General features: G+C 35.2%; 1 protein-coding gene across 6 annotated transcripts in view; it reads right to left on the reverse strand.

Annotated features, from left to right (window-relative positions):
- The window catches only part of CAMK2D (calcium/calmodulin dependent protein kinase II delta), a 177,511-nt gene that overhangs the window by 23,109 nt on the left and 141,470 nt on the right, over positions 1-12,932 (reverse strand). For all 6 annotated transcript variants that reach the window (XM_064510622.1, XM_064510620.1, XM_064510621.1 and 3 more), the window contains one exon: positions 7,429-7,477. In XM_064510622.1, the coding sequence (XP_064366692.1) occupies positions 7,429-7,477 (49 nt within the window). The remainder of the gene's footprint in view (positions 1-7,428; positions 7,478-12,932) is intronic.

Genomic DNA, 12,932 nt, shown 5'->3' on the forward strand with positions numbered 1-12,932 from the left:
CAGAAAAAGAGAAGGCCAAAAAAAAGAATGATATTTAATTTAAAACAGTAAGAACTGATAAAAACTTTGAACACACAAACAATGTTAATGATGTATTTTTGGAAGGAACTGTGGCTGTCAAAGAAAAGCGGTAAGGTGGTAGCCATTAATGACTCTGTTCAGATGCCAGTGCAGATTTACCCCTCTATCCAGTATTGAGATATGTAGGATTTTGAAAAAAAATGTTCTTGGGATTTTAAAAGTTTTTCTTTAGGAAAATATATTCCAAATTGATTAGTTTAAATTAGTTTGTTTACGCTGTTTAAAAAAAAAAAAGTATGAAATGAAATACATTAGAAAAATATATGAATATAAATGCCCTCTCAATGGTTACATTTTAAAGCTGTGTACCTTACAGAGATATTAAGCAGCACAAATTAGCCAGAATTTATCTGCTCTCTAAGTGTCCTGTAGTTCAGCAATTTTGCCCACAGGGAATCATCACTCCTAGTATTGTTTTCATTAATTCAACTCCAGGGGCAAAATAATAACCATGAGAGATCTAGATTTACTGACCGTGATAAATTCAACAACTCAGCTTTGTAAAAGTTTGTGTGTATTGCTGGCAAAAATAATGATGGTATTCTACAGCAAAAATACATCAATCTTATACCAAAGAGATGCTGCCAGAGTTCCAGTCTCATTATATCCATTACTACAGGAAGGAGAAATCCCACAAGTAATCCTGAAAGATGGCATTTACTACGGTCCATTTTTTCAGTATGCTCTTTCTTTTCACTCCTGCCCTTTTATTTAGGAATGATCACTGTCATGCAGACAGCACATGTTCAATGGTTACTGTCAGAAACTTTTGTGAGCAAGGCACCTGAACTACAGCTTCAAATAATTTCACACTCAAAATCTTGAATTAGCTAACTCCTTGAATTCTTAAAGCTCATCACTGTTTGCCAAGTAATGCTCTTAGTAAAATAAAATGTTTCAGTTCTAAAAGATGTAAAAACATACCTATGTAAGTAAGACAAAGGCAGAGATACTAAGATTTTCTGTATCTTTTTGAAAGGAAACTTCTACATGAGATGTAACAAATGAAAACTAAGTCTGATCTCACCATCTTCGGATTAAAGATATACCTGCCTTCAAACATAAAATATAGGTGAGATCCTGACATGAAAGGAGAATAACATATGCATTCCCTGATAGATCATAAGACATAAGAATCTGTTCCTAAAGACACATTTGTGATAGCTGCTTAAAGGCTGTTTTTTAAAATTAAACTGCTACATCTCTTAGTTAATCATAACATTAATAGTACTTTATATAGACATGCATATGCACAAACACTCCCAGCGGACACACAAAAACGTCACTGTCCTGGATATATATCACACACAGATTCACATTATCCACACAACTTTAATGCTGCTTTTAAAAAGTTGAAATCAGAAAACCACTTAATGCAAAGCTAAATGTTTTAAATGTGTGTGGGCTGGTAGTCTGTACAAAGGAAGGAACCTTATGCCTCTTTGTGCAGTTCATGCACAATATCAGAATAACAGCAAGAGGAAATGAAGTGCACAGACTGCATACCCTAATAAAGAAAAGCCATTCTCTGTGAGGTATAGGTCACACTGCAATTCCATAAAACATGAGTTAATTTTACTTTTCACAGAGTGGCATGCCTCTTTCCCATCTTTATAGGAAGAAAGCCTCTATCTCTTTGATATCATGTGCTTCTCCAACTCTAGAAGTGACAAAGCTTACAGAGTCACAATAGTGTTGAAAATGTCCTCAGAGAAATCACCAGTTACTAAGTTCCATTCATATACATGATAAATCCAAAGATTTTTCATAAGGTCAGACTCCCCCCCCTCCCCCCAAACTAAGCCAGAAAGAAAACAAGGGTGACCCATGTATCAACAGGACACAGATTATTCCAAACACATGAATCATACTCCACACTGTGGAGAAAAACAAAAAAGTTTTGAAGGTCCTTTATTACCTGAGGGGCAGCTGGGGAACATTTCATCTACAGCTCCAAGTGTCATCTTGAGCACATGTGTAAAGACAGATACAGCAGGTAACCCGAGAACATCCTCCCTACTACCTCAGGGATCCAGTCAATCCAGTCAGTATATTATCTGCAGCTGTAACCAGTATCTGAAGCTTAAAAGGGAAACAGCTTTTTTTTTTTTTTACCCTTTTCTTAGAAAATCTGTGCCAAGAAGCCAAGTTTAGGATAGAAAGAAAATATCTTTCCTAAAGCAGCCTGCTAAAGTGTAAAATATCTTTCCTAAAGCGCCCTGCTAAAGTGCAAAGCTTGAGCTTATAAGAGCTGTCAGAGTTGCAGGACTGCTTACTGCCTGAATCATTCTAGCAAATAGACCCTTGGAGTACTGCTGGCTTTAACTCACAATAAAACATTCTGAAAAGCAGCCTCAGGTGGAAAGATTAGAAGCATGAGAGGAATATTAAAAAGTGAAAAACAGGTAAGCTTGCAACCAATTAGTGGCAGGGAGATTATATTGGTATTTAAATAAACAGAAAATGAACTCCCTACACATTGGAATAAAATGTGCACCCAGCATTTGGTGGACAAGGCAATGGTACGTGCCAAGTGTTAGGCCATGGACCCAGTGCTGGAACAGTTGCATCAGTGCAAGAGGTTGCCATGATCATCCCAGATGTTACAGTTCAAACTCATTCACAGCTGGGAAAAAGTTTCTCCACCTCCCTTCCAGAGCAGGTGAAGAACAACAGCACATTGTATTCTGCTTACTTCACTGCAAGAAGGGTAACATCTTTCAGTTCCTCCTCATGCAGTCTCCAAAAAATAAACAGTGTAACACTCCTGCTGCAGTGCAGCCTCAGTTCATCTTACCGGCTCACTCACTTTCTGCCCTTTGTACCGTTACGCAGTAAAAGATCAGGAACCTACAAATAGCAGAAACTTAATCTACTAAACATTTTATATCTGTCACTAAGCTTCAGCAGAAAGAAGAATATGACAAATATCTCTTGTCTCTCAGATCTGTGATTAAAACCAGATCCTCTTTTCTGTTTTAGGAATAAAGTACGTAATGGTCATTTAATCTTAATTGTGATATTACGGAATCAAAGTATTAGGAAAAGCATTTGCATTGTTGTTTTTCTTATAATTGTATTCCTGAGATACAATTTTATGTGCTATGCTTCAAACAAAAAGTTACAGGTAAAAATTCTATAGTTACAACATGGTGTTATATCACTGTGCAGAGGCCCTGTAATTAAATTATTCATTTAATGAGATTAGTTGCAAAACTACATATAATGGTCTGAAGGAGGAAATAAAAAGTGTTATGAATACAGTTAAATTACACTGCATTTTCCTTTACATCAGCTGCAGATACCTGTAATTGTTCTCTAAGCCATTACATTCCATTAACTCAAACTGTTATCACGAGGCTGTTATTTAAAGTTAGCAGGTATTGGCTGTTAATGTACCCAAGAGTTTGCTCAAGTGGAGGTGAAACGATTCACTGAAACTTGGAGAACAAAGCGCTACATCAGTGACTTAATTAGAGCTAACCCCAGCTCATACAATAATAGAAATCATAATTTACAGCTGCATTGTTACTAGCAGCGCATGGTGCGAGACAGACAATGAGGGAACAAACCTAGAAAATCTTCTCTCCACCATTTACTTCAGTGCAAAGACTGCAGATACTAGCCTGTACACCAGCTGAGTTCCCCAGTATTTCCAAAAGCAGTGCCAAGAGTCACAGCAGAAAAAAGAAACGGGGGAATCCCACAGGTGTGCTCTGATCTCCTGTGCAAGCCTGAGCTAAGATGCCATGAGATAAACGCTCCACGAATCTCATATAAGGCACGACATAAAGTCTGTATTTTCAACACAGTGCCTCACTCTAACTCCTTCAACAGCTGCTACCACGTGACCAGGGCTTCACACAGCAACTCCAAACTTTGGTTAAGCTTCAAGAATTTTCCTGGACTCCTCATGAGGGCTACAAAAACTCAGAAAGTAAGAGGTTTATCAAAACAGACTTCAGGATGTCAAATACTGGTAAAGCTAATGCCAAATTATCTGCATTTTCAAATCTCAAAGTATTCTGAGAAAAGGCACGCAAAATGGCTTATTTTGGTATGCCTCTGATTTTTTCAATGCAAATGGTATCTGCTATATTTTCAACACAAGTGAAGTTCAGTGCCACTTAATTGGTTTTTACAGAGGCAACACCACTGCAAATGATTTGCTGACACCTCTATGACAATACTTATTGTGTCAATAAAGTAAGTATAATCAATATAAATGTATACAACCAATCCATAAAAAGACATATCAGTATTCTCAATGCTCAGCTCTGAAGGTACTGATCAACCTTCTAACAATCAGCCTGGATTTGCCAACTAAGAATAACAGAATAACATACTTTTTCCTAGTAAACTAAGCAAACATAATAGGAAAGTAGTCATGAAATATATTCAAAAAATAGGCCTTCATTATTTATAGAAAAAAGAACTCCAAGAAAATGTTTGACTTCTGCCAAAATCAGAATTAATGAATTATTGTAGTTTCTATTTGCTCTGTAGGCATTCTTTTTGCTGTGACTGAAGCAAAAATAATTTAAAAATTCAAGCATTGTGAAAGGAATTTGATAAGTGAAATCCTGAAAGTCAGAATTTTTATTTTTGATCATTCAGTAGAATTGCATATATCCATGTTAAATGGTGTCTCCAGTGAATTCTTCCCTTTATACCCACTGTGAATTTCAGAAAGAAACATATACTCTGTTCTAAAGAAGTCTGCACCATTTTGGAACCTTTTCTTAAAAAAAAAAAAAAAGGATTTCTTAGCTTTCATTTGGAACTAATACTAGTGATAGTCAACTTATCTTAGCAGGATTAGAACAAGAAAATGCCTCTTCTTCATTGTGAAGGAATAGTAAGATATTAAGTGAAACTGTAAAATGTAAACAGCGAAAAAAATCTATTGCTCTACAGGTTACTAAAATAATTGTACAAATTGCTGCTTTTCTTATCCTACTGCATTCTTGGCATTGGTCAGCCAAACAATGAAAGCGTATGCAAACTTTTTTGGTATAAAAAAAGTGTATGAGACACTTTTATGCACATGTTTTGAGTCCATTTTTCCCACTAAACATCGGTTTGTTCAATGAAGCTGACAGCCCACTAGATAAGAGCATGATTTTAAGCTTCTGAAGTCTCCTGTATTATTAATACCAACTATTTGTATACAGGAGTACACAGAAATTACAAACTCTTAATTCTGTTTTTGCACAATTAGAATAGAAATGTAGTCCCTATCTGAAAGCTGTATAGTCATAAAAACAGCTAATGAAGAATCATCAACCTACAAGAAATAATGGATTTTTATATTGTTTTATTATTCTAAGTAAATTTTAATTTTATTCACCTTTTAATGAATGGTATGTTACAACTACCCAAACCATAGTCAGTGAATTTCTGTCTTCAAAAATTCAAGTTCCTTACTTTGTGGATGAAAGCTTATAAAAATCCTACAGAACACAAACTGTTACTCAGAAAGGATGGCCTTACATACTTCTCCAAAGCAATTTGCAGCTTGGTTTGTTGGTCTTACATTTGTGCAGTAACCCTCGGTAATATAAAAAAAGTTCAATGGCTAAGTTTGTCCCGAACATAAATTTGTTCCTCTGCCCCAATTGAGTTTCCTCATTCTCATTAGTGAAAGATAACTAAGGGAACAATTAAGGATACATTCAGTATAATATTTTTCAAAGCATATCAGAAAGAGGAGGAATTTAGCTTATAAATAAGTAATTAAAATTTGGATAGTAGAGGAATTTTTGCATAAAGGACAGGGATCTTGTATTTATTTTGCTCTTCCCTTATGGGGCATAGGACTGGGATTAGCTTTGATAATCATGTTGCCATTCCTAACCTCCTGGTTAACAACATTTGCAGCAACAGAACAGTCAACTAGCATCTTCTCAAGAAGCAAGATTATGTGAATATTTTAGATCTCTTCTATGTTATTGATTCTGCTAAAATTATAATAGTTGAAATATAAAAATAAGCTCAGCAGAATAACAAATACGCTATATGAACCCTGGAAAAGATCTGATAGTATACGTTAGGAGAGTGGAATTGGAATCTGTTTGCCTTTAGAGGCTGTGTGTAAATGTGCTGTTTCCTCATTAACCAAATAAATTATTTGTTCAGGACAGGAAGCACACACAATATTGCCAGGTTAATGACCCTCATCTGGACTTCCAGACTATAACTCAGACAATGGTGTGCCCCATTAAAGAAATCAGGCTATCTTGTATTCTTTGTGAAATGTTTGATTAACAAATGCCAGTGAATCCTAAAACAGGACACGTTCATTATTCTGGCAATACTGAAATTTTTATCAAACACGGATAGTACCTGTTCTACCAACTAGAAACAAAACACTACATTTTTTTGGATATGATTCAAACTACCTTATGTTTGAATCTCTTCTAAATTCTAAAACATTCCTGTACTCTTTTGCAGCCAAAGATCTCCAGCCGGTTCAAACCTCTGCATAGCTGTGCTAACACACACAGCAACGATGACTCCTATGGGCACTTTACTACTTACAGCATAAAACATACCTTATACTACAACAGTTAACTTAGAATTTTCATCTTCTCTCTCCTATTCTCCAATTTTTTTTACTATCATCTCTGGCTTGTGTTTCAACTATATGCCTAACCTGGTACTTTGATGCTAAAAAACAATCTCTCTGTGAAACAATCATTCACAAACCCAATACAGTTTTTAAAACAAAATATTATTAAAATAAGTATGAGTAACATCACAGTGTAATATTTGGAGAAAGACACAAAACAAAAACAATACCTGTGAGGTCACAGAGCTGATTTTATATAAAAATCATTGTTTTTAGTTTTTTGAAAAATAAAAGAAGACTGAAATAACTGTATGGCCAGAACAAAAGAGAAACACAAAGAAACACTGGCATCTGAACAGAATAAAAATTAAAATGGTGACCTCAAAAAACCCCCCCGAAACCAAAAAAAACCCACAAAGACTTCTGCACATGCTAAAAGTACATGAATTAAACTGGAGTTAGAAAGCATTGAAATGTAAATTCTTAATCTACTTCTATTACTACTGGGCTAACATTTTAAGTAACAAGCACTAACTTTATATTCTTCATTCCAAAAAAACCACGGCAAACTGCATTTTGCTAAATGAAAACTCAGTGTTAAATCTGAAAATGTCAGAAGTAATACAGTGTGTAAAAGTCATTTATTTAACAAAAGGAAAAAAAAATCATTCTCCCTTAGGATTCATTAGGAGTTTCTCTTTTTAATGACCTAATGAAATTAATTCAAACAATCTATGTTACTGTTTTTCCAAATGTTTCAAGGTTAAAAATCATACCTTTCACATCTTCATCTTCAATGGTTGTATTGGAACTTTCTGTTGATTCCTGTTGAGAAGTAAATATAAGTAGAATATATAAAATATGCCAAGCCTTATTTGTGTTCCTATGAAAATTAGTTAGTTATAGAGATCATGCAAAGCCTTGAAGCAGAGTGGGATGTAATTCACAAATGTCACACACAGATTGAGACATTCCCACCTGAAACCGATGTCAAACATTCCCATTCATTTCAAAAGCGAACATAAACACACTTCCTGCTGTCTAATGTTTTGACTTCACAGGAATGTAAAGGAAATTTGTTTTTCTTTAACATCCAACTGTACAAAGTCCGTCTGAAATGTTATATGAATTACGTCAGCCAGGGAGAAGAGCTTGCCATTTTAAGCTTAGTGATTAACCAACTGTATAAAATAAGTCATTCCATTCCAATTTTTTAATATGCAGACTTCTGCACGCTACAATTTGCAGGTGTTCTTTTTTCCCTTAAGACCTGATGCAATGTATATTAAAACAAACAGAAAGGCTCCCAGTGATCTTAAGAAAATTGGATATGACTTTTTAAGTCATTTTTATGCTGTTTTTGTGATAAAAATTTGAAGGAGACAGAATTGATAAATTTATGAGGACAACTTCGATAAACTAATGTATCTTTGTAGAAGCAATGTTTGAACACCCAGCCATCCAGAGGAATGACTTGTCTATCAGACAGTTATATTTAAACCACCACACTGTTAAAAAGGCAAGGATACTGTATTTTAGTCTTTCATGAATTACCGGAAACATGAAATGTTAGGGAAAAACTCAAAAAGGACACTGTCAAACCTAATAGGCACACATTTTTTAGAAAGCCTGATAGTTTTTTCGCTTGGTTTTCTATTTGTCTACTTTTTTTAAAAGTAACATCAGTTTTCTTTTTAATCCTTTTTGCTATTGAGCTGTGACTTATGTGGGTTATATTTACCTGAGAGATGGAAGATAGGAGTGGTATTGTTTTCAGTTCTTAGAAAGTTTTTATAATCAAATAATAAAAAATTAATTTGACAGTGCCCCTTACTGAGTCAAACAAATGTTCAAAACAGTTAACGTATTACTCAGACCTTAAAACCCAAAATGTATGTGCATCCATAAATAAAGCTACATGAATCAATCCACACACAAATGAAACAAGTCATCATGCTTCTCCTATACCGGCTGGTGTTAGATGTTTCACTCTACACAGATGGATCATGCTCTATCAGTTATATATATTAGACAGAGTATTTCTAAGTAAATAAAAACTCCACACACATACAAAGGGTAAACATCATGCACAAGCTCTCACGGCAGATGTTGCCTGTAATATTGAAGCATCCATTCCAGTTGCCATAGTATAACACTCAGTTTTTCAGACAAAGAAATTTAAGAGCAACTCTCCACATTGAGTGGTTTGCTTGTCTACTGTGACCTTTTGGGACATTAAATATCTGAATTGCTAAAAATTATGTAATAAAGTCAAGTAGATGTAGTCATGCCAATATTTTATTCAGGGTTTTTTTTGGGGTGGGGGGCTTTAGCAGCTTTAGTGATAAAGATTAGACTAGAATTCAAACACAGGCTGTTTGTTGCCTATGCATATAAACTTTGGGAGCTGAAAAAGTAGTGAGATGAAAATAAAAGCTGTGCTCTACAAATGCAGGATACGTAAACAAATGGAATATACAAGCACAATACACACGATCAGCACTTCTTCCATGCTTGAGAAATGTCTGCATGCGTTATTTTTTCACTCAGATTCAATCCTTTACATATACAATAACCACAGGTAATTAGATCAGCTAAATGATATGACAATTTTCTCAAAGTCAATACTGCAAGCAGTGAAATTTTTTTTTGAAGAGAAATTCTTTGCAGGAAACCTAGGAACATGTGTTATATGGAAATGATGGTATTTCCTGGCCCTTTTCAAGTCCATGCATGAAAAAAATAAAACAAAACACGTTTTAGGAATCAGCTGCCAAACACAAACACCACAATACACGGGAAAAAAGAAAACAGCATGAAAAACGTATAAAAATCAAAAGAGCTCCTTATCACTTGAAATGTTAAATTTTTTTGAAACTGCTCAGTGATGTTATGGAAGAAAACCAAAGCCTTGTGCAAAAGACATGTCACAGCATGGTGTACAAGCATGCTGAGAAACAGCAGATGGGATGAGCTGAAAGTATGCCTTTATCTGAGGTGACAACTCCACACAAAGTCTCCAATATAATCTCACCGTGCTCTGAGAACAGCATTCTTTTGTTTTATTTAGAATGTAGAAATTTTAGTCTGAAACAAGAAACAAACAATACCCCCCAAGCTTGGCTGCATAGGGTACTGAACTCTGTCAACTGCTACTGATTCCCCCAAGAGTTTCAGAAGCTCAGTGACCACAGAACGCACACGGCAGCAACAAAACGCAGGTGAAACAGGCTCAAGAGACACCAGGGGTGACAAATGCAGGAATGAGATTTTCCTCGATAAATTCTTGGAATGGCCCTATTCTGCTTTAGAATAGTGGATGAAATGTGTGGTTTGGAAAAGCAAGATGGAGTCAATTCTTTCTGAATACCTTATTTCCATCAGGATTGTGGATTACTGTAGTTTGGGGCTCCTGAGCAAGAACAAGATAAAGAGAAAAACAATTCTCATTGGTACATACATTCTTGTTAGCATGAGAGCGTGCAAGAAGAGCCAGCTCACAAATGCTGAACAGTGACAAGAGCTAAAACAAAGGTTAACTGTTGCCAGCAGATGAAACCGGGTATCTCTGATAAGGATTTCCTCAACCAGCAAGCCAGCAAAAAAAGATCATCTCTCTGAATTTAGCAGCATGCAAAGACCTTATTCATGATCAACATACACAGGGCTTTGAAGCTCTGGGGACCTGAAGAGGCTCTTTCTTTCACAAGGTCTCATACTAAACGCTTTGCTCATTTTCTTGTCTGAGCTGCTAAGGTGAGGAACAATGACCTCTTTCCTTTAAGCAGGGTTGCTTGCATTAGTATTAAGACAAAAGTGATCAAGTAAAAATACAGATGGATTGATAAGGACTCAGGAAGAAACAGGTATATTATTACCAATTGCTGCCCTGGCAGAGCAGCACAGAATAAGTGGGAGGTCTTTGTGTCATTTTATAATGCAATTTCTCCAAATCTCTTTCCCTTGAAAAAAGAAGAAGAAGAAGAAGAAGAAGAAGAAGAGTAAAGCTTGAAATAGCAGTTAGCCAGCACACTTTCAGCATGGACTATTGTATATGGTGATGTCTGGTAACTGCCTGCCATGTACTCTCATATAAAACCTGTAAATTGGTTTTGCTTAGAAATTACTTGGGAATGTACACTTCATTGTGAGTTGTACATAAAGCGCAAAGGGGAAAAACCTCTCCCAGTGTGTGTTTGTATATATGTTTCCAAAGCTTCAATCATATGGAAAACAATACTCCACAAAATCAGGTACTTATATGCTAGCATTTATATATATAAGCCCTATGACATAAGTATGCCTAATAAATTGGAGTTACTAATAGAAGCAAGATTGTGATATAAATATTCATGAACAGTCCTCTGATTAGTAATATGTTCCTTCAAGACCTTATTAGTGGGTAATGTCTCCTACAGATTTAAGTGTAAGAGAAACCATCAAAAAACTTTAGGACTAGATGCCTCTTGATCCCAGTATGCGAAGACTTGCAAAGTCCTGCTGAGTTTTACAGAATAGTGAATGAAAATCTGAATAAGGTCTATTTTATGGTTGCCTTGCAATAATCCTGTTAGCTCTCCCTGATACCAATACTTACATTAAAACAAAAATAAAGAAAATAATAGAGCTTTTTTGGCAAAAAGTTAGCATTAAAAACATTGAAACAACCACCACGCAAACAGCTAAGAGCAACATAAAGCGCATTCTACTCACTTTCTGGCACAGCATGCAAAAAATTCTACAGATACAAATGCTATGACTCTACTGCATCCAGCATCCATGTAACATTTTCTATTAATAAACACACTGCTTAACAATGGACTTCCTCACAAAAAAGAAAAGCATAAATCAAACAAAAACTTGTTTTCCCAAAACCTGCTTTTAGAAAGCAAACCGAGTAAACACATGAAAAAGCAGAAAAGGAGAAAGAACAAACAGAAAACAGTCAAAAACTTCAAGATAGCATGAGAAGAAAGATTCCAGGTATACCAGCGCCGGGGTAGGAATATTTTCCTTGGGGCTGGTTACCACGTTGGTTTTGTTGTTTATCTGTAGGTATGCAGAAAATAGAAACAGACAAGCCTTAGAACTCGCAGAAGGCACCGTATCTATATCTCTCTGTATAGAACATCTATATACAGATATAGATATCTATATATAGATATAGATATGGAAATAAAGAATCACAGAAAGATGAACTTATGAACTTGAAAGGAACACTAACAATAGCTTTGATAGCTAGCTGTAACTCCTCCAAACATGCTAGCTACAGGTTTTCAGATGCACTCTAGGAAGTTCTATATAAGGTATAGATGACTTCAGCTGTGACATTTAAAAGACTGGAGAGCCTTTAGAAAGCAGCTAAATGCATCTGAGAACAACATAAAATGAATATGGGTTTAAACAGAGTCCTAAATTGCCATTGAAGTTTCTAATCACGCAACAGTATTAAATAACTGCACTCAGTTACACTTTAGTTCTAATTACCAATCACTAGCACAAATAGTATTTGATTCCTCATAGCTCTTTAGAAATCTATAGTTCTACTGACTTCCTGGAATGTAATTCCATTAACATAACTGATGTTGGAAATAGTTTGATGCCCCTTCAGCTTTTTGGTGTTATTTTAGACAAAAATAACTCCCAGCTGTGATTTTTCCAATCTCAAGTATGTTGCCCTAACTGTGTATCAGCCTTTCAATTTTGGTATCATACCCTGGAAGCATCAGGTTCCACACTACAGTTTCTGCAGTCTTAATCCACAAACCACTACATATCTGTTTAACTTTACATGTGGATAGTCATGCTACTTCTTAAGCTTAGCACAGTACTATATCTTCACAAGACTGCCCTTTTATCTATACAAACATCTATCTCAAAAAAGATGTAAACAGTAAGTTTAAATGTATCTGATTCTTTAAATCCATTTTTAAAATCCACTTTCATAAACATTGTGGTATGAGAAGTAGAAAAATATTGGATATCAGGTATCAAACTACTTTTACATAGACTAGGAAGCAGTATTAAAGTATAGGTAAAAACAGTTTAAAACTTCATTTTTGTCTTTGACAATTATTAGAAAAGTTTTTCACAAACATTTTGGTCACGTCTAATTTTAACAAGAGTAGTCCAAACCAGCATGCAAAGCTGTACATAGATATAGAGTTCGGAAAGACTTTGATCAAAAAAAAGTACTGAACCTTCTATCCACAGTACTTAACATTAAATGTGCAAAACAAAAGAAGAAAAACACTTAATTCTTTCATTAATTGATTTTTTG

The sequence above is a fragment of the Dromaius novaehollandiae genome, chromosome 4, assembly GCF_036370855.1.
Source record: "Dromaius novaehollandiae isolate bDroNov1 chromosome 4, bDroNov1.hap1, whole genome shotgun sequence".
NCBI lineage: Eukaryota > Metazoa > Chordata > Aves > Casuariiformes > Dromaiidae > Dromaius > Dromaius novaehollandiae.